A 14,202-nucleotide genomic window follows, 5' to 3' on the forward strand; every position below is an offset into this window, starting at 1 on the left:
AGATCTGGCCAAGGTTACAAAAAATTTCTGCTGCACTTAAGGTTCCTAAGAGCACAGTGGCCTCCATAATCCTTAAATGGAAGACGTTTGGGATGACCAGAACCCTTCCTAGAGCTGGCCGTCCGGCCAAACTGAGCTATCGGGGGAGAAGAGCCTTGGTGAGAGAGGTAAAGAAGAACCCAAAGATCACTGTGGCTGAGCTCCAGAGATGCAGTCGGGAGATGGGAGAAAGTTGTAGAAAGTCAACCATCACTGCAGCCCTCCACCAGTCGGGGCTTTATGGCAGAGTGGCCCGACGGAAGCCTCTCCTCAGTGCAAGACACATGAAAGCCCGCATGGAGTTTGCCAAGATGGTGAGAAATAAGATTCTCTGGTCTGATGAGACCAAGATAGAACTTTTTGGCCTTCATTCTAAGCGGTATGTGTGGAGAAAACCAGGCACTGCTCATCACCTGTCCAATACAGTCCCAACAGTGAAGTATGGTGGTGGCAGCATCATTCTGTGGGGGCGTTTTTCAGCTGCAAGGACAGGACGACTGGTTGCAATCGAGGGAAAGATGAATGCGGCCAAGTACAAAGATATCCTGGACGAAAACCTTCTCCAGAGTGCTCAGGACTTCAGACTGGGCCGAAGGTTTACCTTCCAACAAGACAATGACCCTAAGCACACAGCTAAAATAACAAAGGAGTGGCTTCACAACAACTCCGTGACTGTTCTTGAATGGCCCAGCCAGAGCCCTGACTTAAACCCAATTGAGCATCTCTGGAGCAGTGTTGGGCACATTACTTTAAAAAAGTAATTAGTTATAGTTACTAGTTACTTCTCACAAATAGTAACGGAGTTAGTAACTGAGTTACATCATTATAAAAGTAACTAATTACCAGGGAAAGTAACTATTGCGTTACTTAAAAAAATTAAAATGTCAAATAACTTAATGCCCCCAATATTAAATATAAGTCTAAGAATAAATTATTCTTGAACCGACTCGTGACTCATGATCCGCTCTTTCTTATGAAATTTCTCTGTAATGTACATAACCTGTTGGTAGCCACTAAAGAAAATGTAGTTTCATATATATGTTTAAATAGTCCTATGTTATGTTTTAAATTAATTTACTTGATTATGAAAAGTGAACACCATGAGTAAGATGCATCATAAAAAGCGCAATATATCGGGAGTCATGGAGTGGGTCAGACATGATTTTAAACACTTCATTAAGTTTTGTTTGGTAGAAAGCCTTCCTTTAAAGTGAATTTCGTTTTGTAAAAATTGTATCTTAATTTTAATCAATGCTTCATTAACCAGTTGCCTGGATTTAATAAATAAAAAGCAAATATAGCAGACAATATAATCATGGCAGGCGCGGATGCGATCACTGGCGCGTGAACTGGAGCGCGTCTTACAGGCTAGAGAACCGAAGCTCAGCGGCTGCTTGCCTCGCAGACAAGAGAAATATATCTATAGAAAGCTTGAAATATCTAAAAACGAAAAGAAATAGGCTACTCTGATTATGTAGCCTAATCCAAATGAAATGTACATTCTCTCTCTAGGCGCGTCCAGTATATGCGGAGATGATGAGAGTCTGCAATGTCAACTTCATCTTCGCAGCCGACACTGATTAAGAAAACATTACTTTATTAATAAACAATTAAAATGTCTCCTTGCTGTTTTTTGTCATATTCATAATTATTACTTTTGCCGGTTCTTTATGGCAAGCTTTATGCGTGCACTGGAGTGCATAGCATAGCCTATATAACATAAACGCTCATTATTAGTTTATTCTCTCCAGTATTTAAGAAATTAAATTAATATAAATGTGATTAGTCAACTAATGGCTTAAATGAATAACTACTAGTTGACTAGAAAAACTTATATTTCCGATCCAGCATGTCACAAAGGGTATTTTGGTTTGAGCTCGCGCTCAGATCGCATGCTCACAGACACACACAGAGCATCGTTCATTATTATCAGTTTAAAATTAGCCTATATTTGTGTAGGCTATGACTAACCGCAGCACACACCAGAGAAAAATCTTTGCAGGTCCTGTATGGCTGAGAGAGAGGGCTACTCGGATGAAAACTGCATCAGTGAGCTCAATTATAGTAACGCAGCATTTTTTTTCCCAGTAACTGTAACGGCGTTGTAACGGGAGAAAAAGTAATTCGTTTGATTACTCGTTACTGAAAAAAGTAATGGCGTTAGTAACACCGTTTATTTATAACGCCGTTATTCCCATCACTGCTCTGGAGAGACCTAAAAATGGCTGTCCACCAATGTTTACCATTCAACCTGACAGAACTGGAGAGGATCTGCAAGGAGGAATGGCAGAGGATCCCCAAATCCAGATCTGAAAAACTTTTTGCATCTTTCCCAAAAAGACTCATGGCTGTATTCGATCAAAAGGGTGCTTCTACTAAATACTGAGCAAAGAGTCTGAATACTTAGGACCATGTGATATTTCAGTTTTTCTTTTTTAATAAATCTGCAAAAATTTCAACAATTCTGAGTTTTTCTGTCAATATGGGGTGCTGTGTGTACATTGAGGAAAAAAAATGAACTTAAATGATTTTAGCCATTTTGCTAACAAAGAGTGAGACATTTTGTGTGTGTGTGTGTGTGTGTGTGTGTATATATATATATATATATATATATATATATATATATATATATATATATATATATATATATATATATATACACAGTGCTCAGTATAAATGAGTACACCCCCTTTGAAAAGTAACATTTTAAACAATATCTCAATGAACACAAAAATAATTTCCAAAAAGTTTTATATAACATCTGTTTAACTTATAACATGAAAGTAAGTTTAATAATATAACTTAGAGAACAAAATTTTCAGTTTTACTCAAATTAGGGTGATGCAAAAATGAGTACACCCCACCGAAAGTCTCTGGAGCAAAGCTAAATTTTAGACTACAAATGTCTAATTTAACAAGAATTCAACCACAGGTGAGTTTATTTATTCATTACACAGGTGATCCAGCAGACAGTTGACTATAAAAGGATGTTAAAACCCCTTCCCATTTCATGCTGTCAGCAATGGCATCACAAGGAAGAGAAATGTAACAAGACCTGAGAAAGAAAATTATTTATTTACACTAGAAAGGTGAAGGCTACAAGAAGATCAGCAAAGCTTTACTCAGTCAGAATACTGTAGTGGTACAAAAATGTAAAAAAGATGGAACTGCAACCATCTCACAGAGATGTCCAGGTCATCCATGTAAGTTAACACCTTGACAGGAGCGTCTTCTGATAAAAAGGGTTGAAGAAAGTCGGCATGCAAGTTTACTGCAGTCATCTAAAGAAGTAGAAAGCCAAACTGGGGTGACTATTTCCTGTGACACAATACAGCGTACACTGCAGAGGAATGGCATGCATGGGTGCCGTCCACGAAAGAAGTCTTTCCTAAAGCCCAGGCACAAAAAACAAATACAAAAACCACCTAGAGTTTGCCAGGGCCCATGCTGACAAAGATGAAGACTAATGGGACTCTGTACTCTGGAGTGATGAGACCAAGACAAATATTTTTGGAACTGATGGCTTCAAAGCTGTAACGTTGCAAAGGTGGGGAATACAAAGAAAAATGCATGGTGCCTACAGTGAAACATGGTGGTGGCAGTGTCCTTATGTGGGGCTGCATGAGTGCTGCTGGTGTCAGGGAGCTGCATTTCATTGATGGTATCATGAATTCACAGATGTACTGCTCTATACTCAAAGAGAAGATGCTACCATCACTCCCTGCTCTTGGTCGTCGTGCACTTTTCCAACATGACAATGATCCTAAACACACATCTAAGGCCACTGTTGGATTTCTGAAGAAGAACAGGGTGAAAGTGATTCAGTGGCTCCTGATCTGAACCCAATCGAACACCTATGGGGAATTCTGAAAAGACAAGTTGAGCATCACTCTCCATCCAGCATCCAGTCTCTCTAAAAGAGGTCATTCTTGAAGAATGGAAAAAGATAAATGTTGCAAAAAGATAATGTTGTTTATTCCATGCCTAGAAGACTTGGCGCTGTCATTAAAAATCATGGAGGCCAGAAAAACTACTAGATGTAGTAGTTTTTTGTTGTGGGGTGTTCTCATTTTTGCATCACCCTAATTTGAGTAAAACTGAAAAATGTGTTATTTATAAGTTATATTATTAACCTTACTTTCATGTTATAAGTTAAACAGATGTTATATTAAACTCAGTCTTGTCAACATTTTGGAAATTGTTTTTGTGTTCATTGAGATATTGTTTAAAATGTTACTTTTCAAAGGGGGTGTACTCATTTACGCTGAGCACTGTGTATGTATGTGTGTGTATATACAGTCAGGTCCATAAATATTGGGACATCGACACAGTTCTAATCTTTTTGGCTCTATACACCACCATAGTGGGTTTGAAATGAAACAAACAAGATGTGCTTTAAATGCAGACTTTCAGCTTTAATTTGAGGGTATTTACATACAAATCAGGTGAACCACCACCATGCTTCACTGATGAGGTGGTATGCTTTGGATCATGAGCAGTTTCTTTCCTTCTCCATACTCTTCTCTTCCCATCACTCTGGTACAAGTTGATCTTGGTCTCATCTGTCCATAGGATGTTGTTCCTATTGATGTTGGATGTTGTTGGATGTTGTTTGGCAAACTCTAATCTGGCCTTCCTGTTTTTGAGGCTCCCCAATGGTTTACATCTTGTGGTGAACCCTCTGTATTCACTCTGGTGAAGTCTTCTCTTGATTGTTGACTTTGACACACATACATCTACCTCCTGGAGAGTGTTCTCGATCTGGCCAACTGTTGTGAAGGGTGTTTTCTTCACCAGGGAAAGAATTCTTTGGTCATCCACCACAGTTGTTTTCCGTGGTCTTCCGGGTCTTTTGGTGTTGCTGAGGTCACCGGTGCATTCTTTCTTTTTAAGGATGTTCCAAACAGTTGATTTGGCCACACCTAAAGTTTTTGCTATCTCTCTGATGGGTTTTTCAGCCTAATGATGGCTTGCTTCACTGATAGTGACAGCTCTTTGGATCTCATATTGGGAGTTGACAGCAACAGTTTCCAAATGCAAATAGCACACTTGAAATGAACTCTGAACCTTTTATCTGCTTCTTGTAAATGGGATAATGAGGGAATAACACACACCTGGCCATGGAACAGCTGAGCAGCCAATTGTCCCATTACTTTTGGTCCCTTAAAAAGTGGGAGGCACATATACAAACTATTGTAATTCCTACACCGTTCACCTGATTTGGATGTAAATACCCTCAAATTAAAGCGGAAAGTCTGCAGTTAAAGCACATCTTGTTCGTTTCATTTCAAATCCATTGTGGTGGTGTATAGACCTGATATATATAATGTATATAATATATATGTGTATATATATATATTTGTATATATATGTATGTGTGTGTGTGTGTGTGTGTGTGTGTGTGTGTGTGTGTGTGTGTATATATATATATATATATATATATATATATATATATATATATATATATATATATATATATATATATATATATATATATATATATATATATATAAACACTAACAATATCAGTACCATAGTGAATTAGGATAAGACAGACAAAACATATATATGTGTGTGTGTGTGTATATGTATGTATATATTTGTATATATATATATATATATATATATATATATATATATATATATATATATATATATATATATATATATATATAATATGTATATGTGTGTGTGTGTAATAAATAAATAAATATATATATATATATATATATATATATATATATATATATATATATATATATATATATATATATATATATATATATATATATATAAAAAATAAACACTAACAATATCAATACCATAGTGAATTAGGATAAGACAGACAAAACAAAAAAAAAGGTTTTGGAAGAAAGATTGATGTATTGACTACAGGGGGGCTCCAGGAACGTGGTTGAGAACCTCTGTATTAAAGGGTTAGTTCACCCAAAAATGAAAATTATGTCATTAATGACTCACCCTCATGTCGTTCCAAACCCGTAAGACCTCCATTCATCTTCGGAACACAGTTTAAGATATTTTACATTTAGTCGGAGAGCTTTCTGTCCCTCCATTGAAAATGTATATACGGTATACTGTCCATGTCCAGAAAGGTAATAAAAACATCAAAGTAGTCCATGTGACATAAGTGGGTTAGTTAGAATTTTTTGAAGCATCGAAAATACATTTTGGTCCAAAAATAACAAAAACTATGACTTTATTCAGCATTGTCTTCACGCCACTGCTTTAGAGTAGTATAGCATCCTTCATATCTCCAAAGAGTCAGATTTTCAACGATCTGCAGTTTCAAACGATCTGCAAATCCAGTGTCAAACTGGGCCTTGTTTATAAAACCATAAGCACCAATCCGGAGGGCTCAAGCAGCCACAGAAAAACACAAGATATTCTCCATTCATTTGAACTAATAAAAAAGTGATTGCAACTTTTAGACACAACTTTATCCTTATTTTGATAGTAACGCGGTTTCTATGGTTATTTTAATGACAAATGTCGAGAGTGCATCAATGTAATGCGTGAGCACAAATCTCTCAGCTCCACTTAACGCTGGGTTCTTTGTAGGGGTGGGATGGTTCGCTGTAAAAAATCGAACCGTTCGGTTGTCCGCCCACGGTTCGGCACGCGCTTGCACCATGATTCATCCCAGATCTGACAACGCATCTATAATATGGTTTGTTAAAAACAACGTGTAAAACAGACAGACGGATTTGGCTAATGTATGTTTCAGTCGATGGATATGCATTCTAGTTTCCCAATACATTACAACAGCGATGATAGAACCTGGACAAAACAGTCACTTGTTGTAAACAAATGTTAAATGACGTGCCAAAAGCTCTCTGACCAGTCATTTACGCCATCATCACCCGGGTGAACATCTCATGTTGCTATCTGTGTTTAAACTAAACTCATTTAAACCTTGCCAATTTAAACATTCATCTGTAAGACGCGAAAGAGAACTCGCGCTGTGAGTAGATTTGTGTGTGTGTGTGTGTGTGTGTTAGGGCTGCACGATTAATCGCATGCTATTCTCACGCGCATTTCGTCAGTAAAGCCGGTTCCCTGATTACCGCTAAATCGCCATCACCTGTTTTTAAACGGAGCGCCTTTTAATAGACGGAGCCGTAGTTCACGGACAAGCCACGCAATATCGCGTTCATTATCGCAGGCGATTCATCTGCGATATGAACGCGATATTGCGTGGCTTTTCAGTGACCTACGGCTCTGTCTATTAAATGCCGCTTCATTTTAAAGCAGGTGATGGCGATTTAGCGGTAATCAGGGAACCGGCTTTACTGACGAAATGCGCGTGAGAATAGCATGCGATTAATCGTGCAGCCCTAGTGTGTGTGTGTGTGTGTGTGTGTGTGTGTGTGTGTGTGTGTGTGTGTGTACTCAGCCGAAGCGTGTACAAGGAGAGCCAAGTCACAGCGCCGCAAATACTCTAGCGCAAATTCTCTTTCAAGTCTTGCACCTAAACGGACAAATTCACACAACAAATTATGTCAACATGCCCATCTTAGCGAGTATCCATAGTAGGTTATGTCTTAAGAGAAAAACGAGACAGACAACGCATGTGTATCAGATGCATGTGGATCTTTGAATTATGTCTTAAAGGGACAGTAGTCTAATATTCCTGCTCTATCCCCCTGGTTTCACAGACAAGGCTTAAGCTAGTCCTAGACTAAAATGCTGTTTTGTTTGAGCTGTTTTAACTGAAAGTAACTTGCACTGACATATCTTAAAATATGTCAGAGCTGTTGTTTTGTATCAAGATGCACACCAGTAATGTTTTTTTCTAGGGTATGTTTATGTAAGCTACTTAAATACCTAAATTGAAATAAAGCCTAATCCTGGCTTAGCCTAAGCCCTGTCTGTGAAACTGGGCCTATGTGTTTTAATGTTAATCAAACGACAAAAGACGAATAAATCACTCTTGACTGAATAGCTTTTGTAACTTCAATAATGTTTCATCTTTATTTAACTATTCAAAGGATTTATATGCAATGTTACGTTATATTTGATTACTTTATTCAATTTCTGTACCTGAAAAACCTGTAAAGCATTGTTTATTTTATTTGTATCTTAGCTTTCATGTACTTATTTGTGCTGTTTCTTGTAGTTAGATTATTTGTTTTTATTTTCTTTATCTTTATTTGACAATTGTCCTATTTTTTTACTGAACATAGCACATACCGAACTGTACCAAAACCGTGACACTCAAACGGTGATACAAACCGAACCGTGAGAAATCTGAACCGTCCCACCCCTAGTTCTTTGGGAAGCAAGGTTATCTTTCCCTCATAACCAAAAACACACTTCTTTGGAGACATTGTTGATTTTGTGGTCTAAGAACAAAGTGATAAATCTTTCTTGAGCAAGTCCTTTGGAGCGCTGCCGACACTTCCATAACCCAAACGAAGCTCTTGCTCTCGCTCTGGTTGATGTGTGCCTGTGCTCTTCCGGGAGAAGTGCCCATACAAGGAATTCCACGCTTTATTACGTAATACTCCATCATACGTCCAACTTGTTTTTTGAAACTTTGGCCATGTTTAGCAAGAGAATCCAACTCTTTAACAGAGTAAATAAGTCAGAATGCATTAAATAGCATTACACATTACAGCTGTGTATTGTCTGTATAGTGGTGGTAGGAAAAGCTGTACCTTTATAATCATTTTAGTGATGTGTATATTAGGAAGTAGAAAAGATCAAGCACTGAAACAAAGACTATAGAATAACACAAGATGCGTCACGCGTATTGTTTTGAATTGGGAGAAAGTGCAAAGCACAATATGGTGGAATAAGTCCCACCTTCTAAATAAGAGCCAATCGCTGATTGGTAAAGTCATCACGTCACAGCAGTGGTCGTTAGAAGCTCTGGTTCCTATAGAAACAGTCAGATGCACGCTTTCTTATAGAGACATGCACTTAGGACACTAGGACATTTAGAAACACAATTTATGAGACCATTGTTGTCAGATTTCATTGGTGATTTCAAATAAGAAATTTAATCAAGCTTGGCAAACAGCTTTGGAGAATTTGATGTTTCCCCATTCAAAGAGATAGGAGCTGCACTTGCATGCCCAAGAGGAGTTTCAAAGTTAGCCGCAGAGTGAAATGACTTGTCTTAAAGGGACTTTGACTGAAAGTGGATACAATAAGAATACTAATCTGTATTTTTAAAACTAAATTCTTCCCTTAGTCTCATCAACGATTTGGACATCACATGTTTTAACTTCCAGCGCTTTGGAAAAGAGTTTGCCAAACATCTCAAGCTGAGTCCAAACTCATTCATCCAGGTGGCAATTCAGCTGGCCTACTACCGGTAAGGCTTTCAGAGATTTAAGCTGTTCTGTCATCCAGTAATGACAGATAATGAAATTAATTAATAAAGTGTGCGTTTGGTCCCTTTTTTTTGCTAGAGTTCACAATGAAGTGTGTGCGGCCTGTGACATCGCCTCTCTGAGGATGTTCAGGGGAGGACGAACAGACTACATCCGTTCTCCGACCAATCAGATGCTGAGCTTCATACAGGCCTTTGATGATTATGCAGTTTCTGTGAGTAATTAGGATGGTGGAGAGGAGACCAAATGAAATGTCACATTAACAGGTAACACTATTCATTACATGTGTGTCTGTTTGCATGTGTTTCAGAGAGAAGCCAAGGTGCAGCTACTGAGAGAGGCTGTTGATGCATACAGCATCCTCACAGAGCAGGTGAATAACCAACAGGTTTGCATGTGGAAGATTCTAATTTATGTTGACTGCATAATGAGTGCTATTTTTGATCAGTCACTGATGGGGCAGGGTATAGACCGCCACCTGTTGGGTCTTAAACTTCAAGCCATTGAGGAGGGATTGAGCGTGCCCAGAATTTTCATGGACACGGCCTATGGACTTGCGACTCACTGGAAACTCCGAACAGGACAGGTAACTTTTTAAGACTTCAAATTAACGTTTTAATTACATTCAAACATAAATTGCCTTAAATTGTTTTCAGATCGTAAATGTTAATGATTTATACCAAACAATACAGTAATATTTAGTATGAATGTTGGCATAAATTATATTTTGAACAGAAACAATGCAATGTAAATGGGTAGATAGGGCCATGATATATCTTTATTGTGACCATTTATTGTGATGATGTGGAACTTCCATGTGTCATTAATCAAAAGCTAACCTGACCTAGTTTGGATTTGTATTGATGTCACTTGAAGATCAGTGTATAAATAACAGAATTTTACATTTTTTGTGCCCTATCTCTTTAAGAGTGGCAAGGGGGTGTATGGGGTTGAGCCATTTCATTCTTCTGGTTTAAAAAAAATAAATAAAAAATTGAAGCAAAGTCACACAAAAAAGGGGGCTTGGGAGGAGTTAGACTTTATCCCAGTGTCTTGGGTCATAGGCAGGGAAACACCATGGACAGATGTCCATCACAATTGTTTTAGGGTCATATAACAACTAAATACAACAAAATGCCCCTCTCTCTTTTACTTTTACTTTTGTCTATACTCTTAATGTTCATTCATCCCAATATTGAGAGTGTTATAGTGTGTGCACACCAAATTACACAGATTACTCACGGGATTATGACTTGTTTTTTGCATAACTTGCACAAATAAAAACTGCGCGATGAGGAGTATCTTCACACACATTAACAACAACATTCATCTAGTTCAGCGGTTCCCAAACTTTTTTTCCTGCGCACCCCCTTCTATGTCCCAACCGGGTTGGCGCACCCCCAATCCCCACTTCAAAATAAACAAAAAAAAAAAAAAACGCAACAAAGCTTTGTTTTATCACCATATAAAGACTCATGTTTAATCATGCGCAAATAACCAGAACACGCATGACAATAACAACATCAACAAAGTTTCAATATTATGTAACAAAGCTACGCACAAGCTTCCACTTTTAAGAGGACAAGTGACAGACACAGGCTTAGTAACAGAAAGCACGGTTATTTTCAGCCGCGTAAAAGAAACATTGCAGCAGCTAGAACTTCACTGCACAACACGCACTGAGACTTCGGGCAATCTGTATCCAGGCCCGGCGCCACGAGGGGGCAAAAGGGGGCATTGCCCCCTCAGTTTCAATTTGTCCCCATTCACCCGATCGATTTTAACTTTTTTTAACGCCGGTGTGATGAGAACGTTCAATACGCCACTGCTAAATTCAAACCTGCTTTCCCGCTGCTAGCGCTGAGCCAGAGATTGACGCGCTCTGTGCTATTCATATTTCACAACTATTCAGTTTTCAACCACATGTTTATTTGGGGTTTCAGACGTTTGAATGAGGTATAGGCTATATATAAAAAAGACATTTATAGTTTGTTAAATGTAGATTCCATACACTCATATGGAAGCTGCGATAATCCTTTAAATTATAATTTGACGAAGTTGTTTATTCATATCAGATACAATGCGTATGAAAAAAAATGTACTCTCTTATCCCAGTTCACCAGCCACTTACGTTTATTTCGGGAAAAATGGATGAATTTATGTAATGTAAATCCGACAGATCCTCTGTTTTATCAACTAACCTGATCAGTAAGGCGTTTAAACAAAACACATTCACTTCCACATATTTGACAATCGGAAAATATCATATAATTCATGATATAGTTAACAAGTTTGTGAATATTTTAAATAAAAAAGGAAAAACAAAATAAACGCGATACCTGTAGCTTGGCTGCATGACGCGTCGCCAAGGAATGAATGTAAATAATGTTCTAAAAAAACAGGGTTTCCCAAACGGGGGTTCGCGAGGGAATTGCAAGTTGATGACAAGCAATTAATTAAATTATAATTAAATCATTAAAAATCAAACAAATAGACTAAATAATATTCAAATAAAAAAAATCTAAATTTGGCAACAAAACTTAATATTTTATTTCTTTATTCTGCATGTGACCATTCAGTTACAGAACTGAACGCGTCTGCTCAATTCAAAGTGGGCTGAACGGGAGTCGCACCTCACTTTGCCCATTTCGCCTCACCTTTGACTGACAAGATGATGGAGGAAAATTTAGTTTCAAAGAGAAATGTAAAAGCGCCTATTTAAGCGAGTTTGTCATTTGTACTGTTTTGTTGTTGTGCTTTTTATTAAGAATAATAATGAACTCATTATTAATGAACCCATCATTAAAATGCGTTCACGGGCGTTCATAACCGTGCGTGTCCACTGGCGTGGTGCCGTTATGAATGGCCATGCGCTCTCCCGAGTCTCAAACGAGTTGGCACGCATATAGCCTAGCCTGCAGTGCATAAAAGAAGAGCAGTGTGTAGAAGAAGACAGCAGCTGTCTTCTACGTTTCTATCAAAAACTAATAAATTATAGTTTTTTATTTAAAATAAAAGCGATTACAAAGGAAATGTTTACTGTTCATGTTTTTTATTGTATGGAAAAATCCCACTTAAAAAAACAGACCGGCATTACATTTTTCCTCTCACGCACCCCCTGGTGGCAGCTCGCGTACCCCTGGGGGTGCGCGCACCACACTTTGGGAATCCCTGATCTAGTTCATAGTAATGTAAAACTCCTAGGTAGAATCAAGTCCAACTTCCTTGCTTGATTTTTTTCAAAGAAGTTGTGTCATAAATTTCTGGGTGCCCTCAGATTATAATGCTCTCCTCCATTTCCTGATACATCCAGACGTGTCAAACCAGACGTCTCAAGTTCTTCGCTGATTGGCTTGGGTGACAACGCGTCGTGAATCTACCACTTGAGTTGAAATTTTTCAACTTGCACGGAAGACGCAATTGAGGTGAATATCGTGGCAATTGCGCCGCCCAGTTCACATCATTCACGTCGTCCGCCGCTAATTCGCATCTTTGCATTTACTTTGTATGTAAATCTACTCACGCAAATAATTAAATCAGATTTTGGTGTGCACACAATACACACTAGAGGTAAGCTGTGTTTTGGATTGTTGACAATGACGCCCTACCCTTTTACCATTCTTTAACTTTTCAAAGCTTTCCATGCCCATTTAAATTGTTTGATTTACACAGCAGGCCTAAACGGTGAGAAAACCATAATGAAAACGTTGAAAGAACTTATGTTATTGTTCTTTGTTCACATCATCCTCCTTGCAGGTACCCACCATTACAGACAGTGTGATGTGTTTTGGACCACTGGTTCCAGATGGCTATGCAGTGTGTTACAATCCACAACAAGATCATGTCCACTTCTCTATAACTGCTTTCAACTGCTGCGAGGAAACTAACGCAGAGAAACTGGTTCTCACACTGGATCGATCACTCTGTGATCTCCAGGAGTTATTTCAGCCCTCTGTATAGCACAGTCTAGACATCCAGAGACTAAAAGTCAGTTTTAAAACTCTGATCCAGCATTGCGGCAGATTCAGGAACTTGCGATTAACAGAATGTACTCCTGAAAGTGCCAAGCTTTGTTAAATGACTGGTCTTTGAGCAAGTGTAAGTGGTCTTGATGGAAGTTTGCATGAAGTATATTGCATTTGAGCACTGGGATGCAGGTGTATATGTATGATGGACCATTTGCAAATAAGAAATGCATGTTTGCCATTATTGGTATTATAAGAACAGCCATAAAAGCTTTAGCTAGTAATCTAATGCTGTGGACTTGGGTCCCTCTGCAGCTTTGTCAAAGATCATGGAGTTTATAATAAAATTTGATTTCATGTAACATGCTACATACCAGCAGTTATATTTGATAAACATTTTTTTGCTTGTAAAATGTGCGCTTTGTCAGCAATTGACCAAATATTTAAAAGTAACACAATTAGATTTGTGTGAAATCATTGACTGTTACAAAAGCTGTGTTATCAGTACTGTTAAAGCACATAGAAGATGTTACTCATTATGTCCTTAATAAAACATGTTTGTTATCTGGTAATAAATTGAGTACATTGGTAACGTATGCGTTTTCTTTTAGAAACTTTTGCCAGAGATCTACACATTTCCTCTCATTCAAGTTAACAAATGTTCTCCATGTTTGACCACAAAGTAGTTAGTTATTTTTTCTTCAGAAAGTTTGAATCACATGGAAACAATAACTTTTTTTTTCACAATAATATATACAGTGACAAAATGTATTTGGATACAAAAGCCACTCTAATAGTGATGGGGCTTAAGCATTTAATTAAGCATTTAATTTAAAATT

The 14,202-nt window shown here is 37.9% G+C and overlaps 1 protein-coding gene across 2 annotated transcripts in view; it reads left to right on the forward strand.

Annotated features, from left to right (window-relative positions):
- The window catches only part of cratb (carnitine O-acetyltransferase b), a 48,708-nt gene extending 34,753 nt beyond the window's left edge, over positions 1-13,955 (forward strand). For both annotated transcript variants that reach the window (XM_048202182.1, XM_048202181.1), the window contains 5 exons: positions 9,257-9,379; positions 9,477-9,612; positions 9,709-9,771; positions 9,847-9,984; positions 13,155-13,955. In XM_048202182.1, coding sequence (XP_048058139.1) covers positions 9,257-9,379; positions 9,477-9,612; positions 9,709-9,771; positions 9,847-9,984; positions 13,155-13,358 — 664 coding nt within the window. In that variant the 3' untranslated portion in view covers positions 13,359-13,955. The remainder of the gene's footprint in view (positions 1-9,256; positions 9,380-9,476; positions 9,613-9,708; positions 9,772-9,846; positions 9,985-13,154) is intronic.
- The last annotated feature ends 247 nt before the right edge of the window (positions 13,956-14,202 follow it).

The sequence above is a fragment of the Megalobrama amblycephala genome, linkage group LG9 (assembly GCF_018812025.1).
Source record: "Megalobrama amblycephala isolate DHTTF-2021 linkage group LG9, ASM1881202v1, whole genome shotgun sequence".
In the NCBI taxonomy this organism is placed as follows: Eukaryota; Metazoa; Chordata; class Actinopteri; order Cypriniformes; family Xenocyprididae; genus Megalobrama; species Megalobrama amblycephala.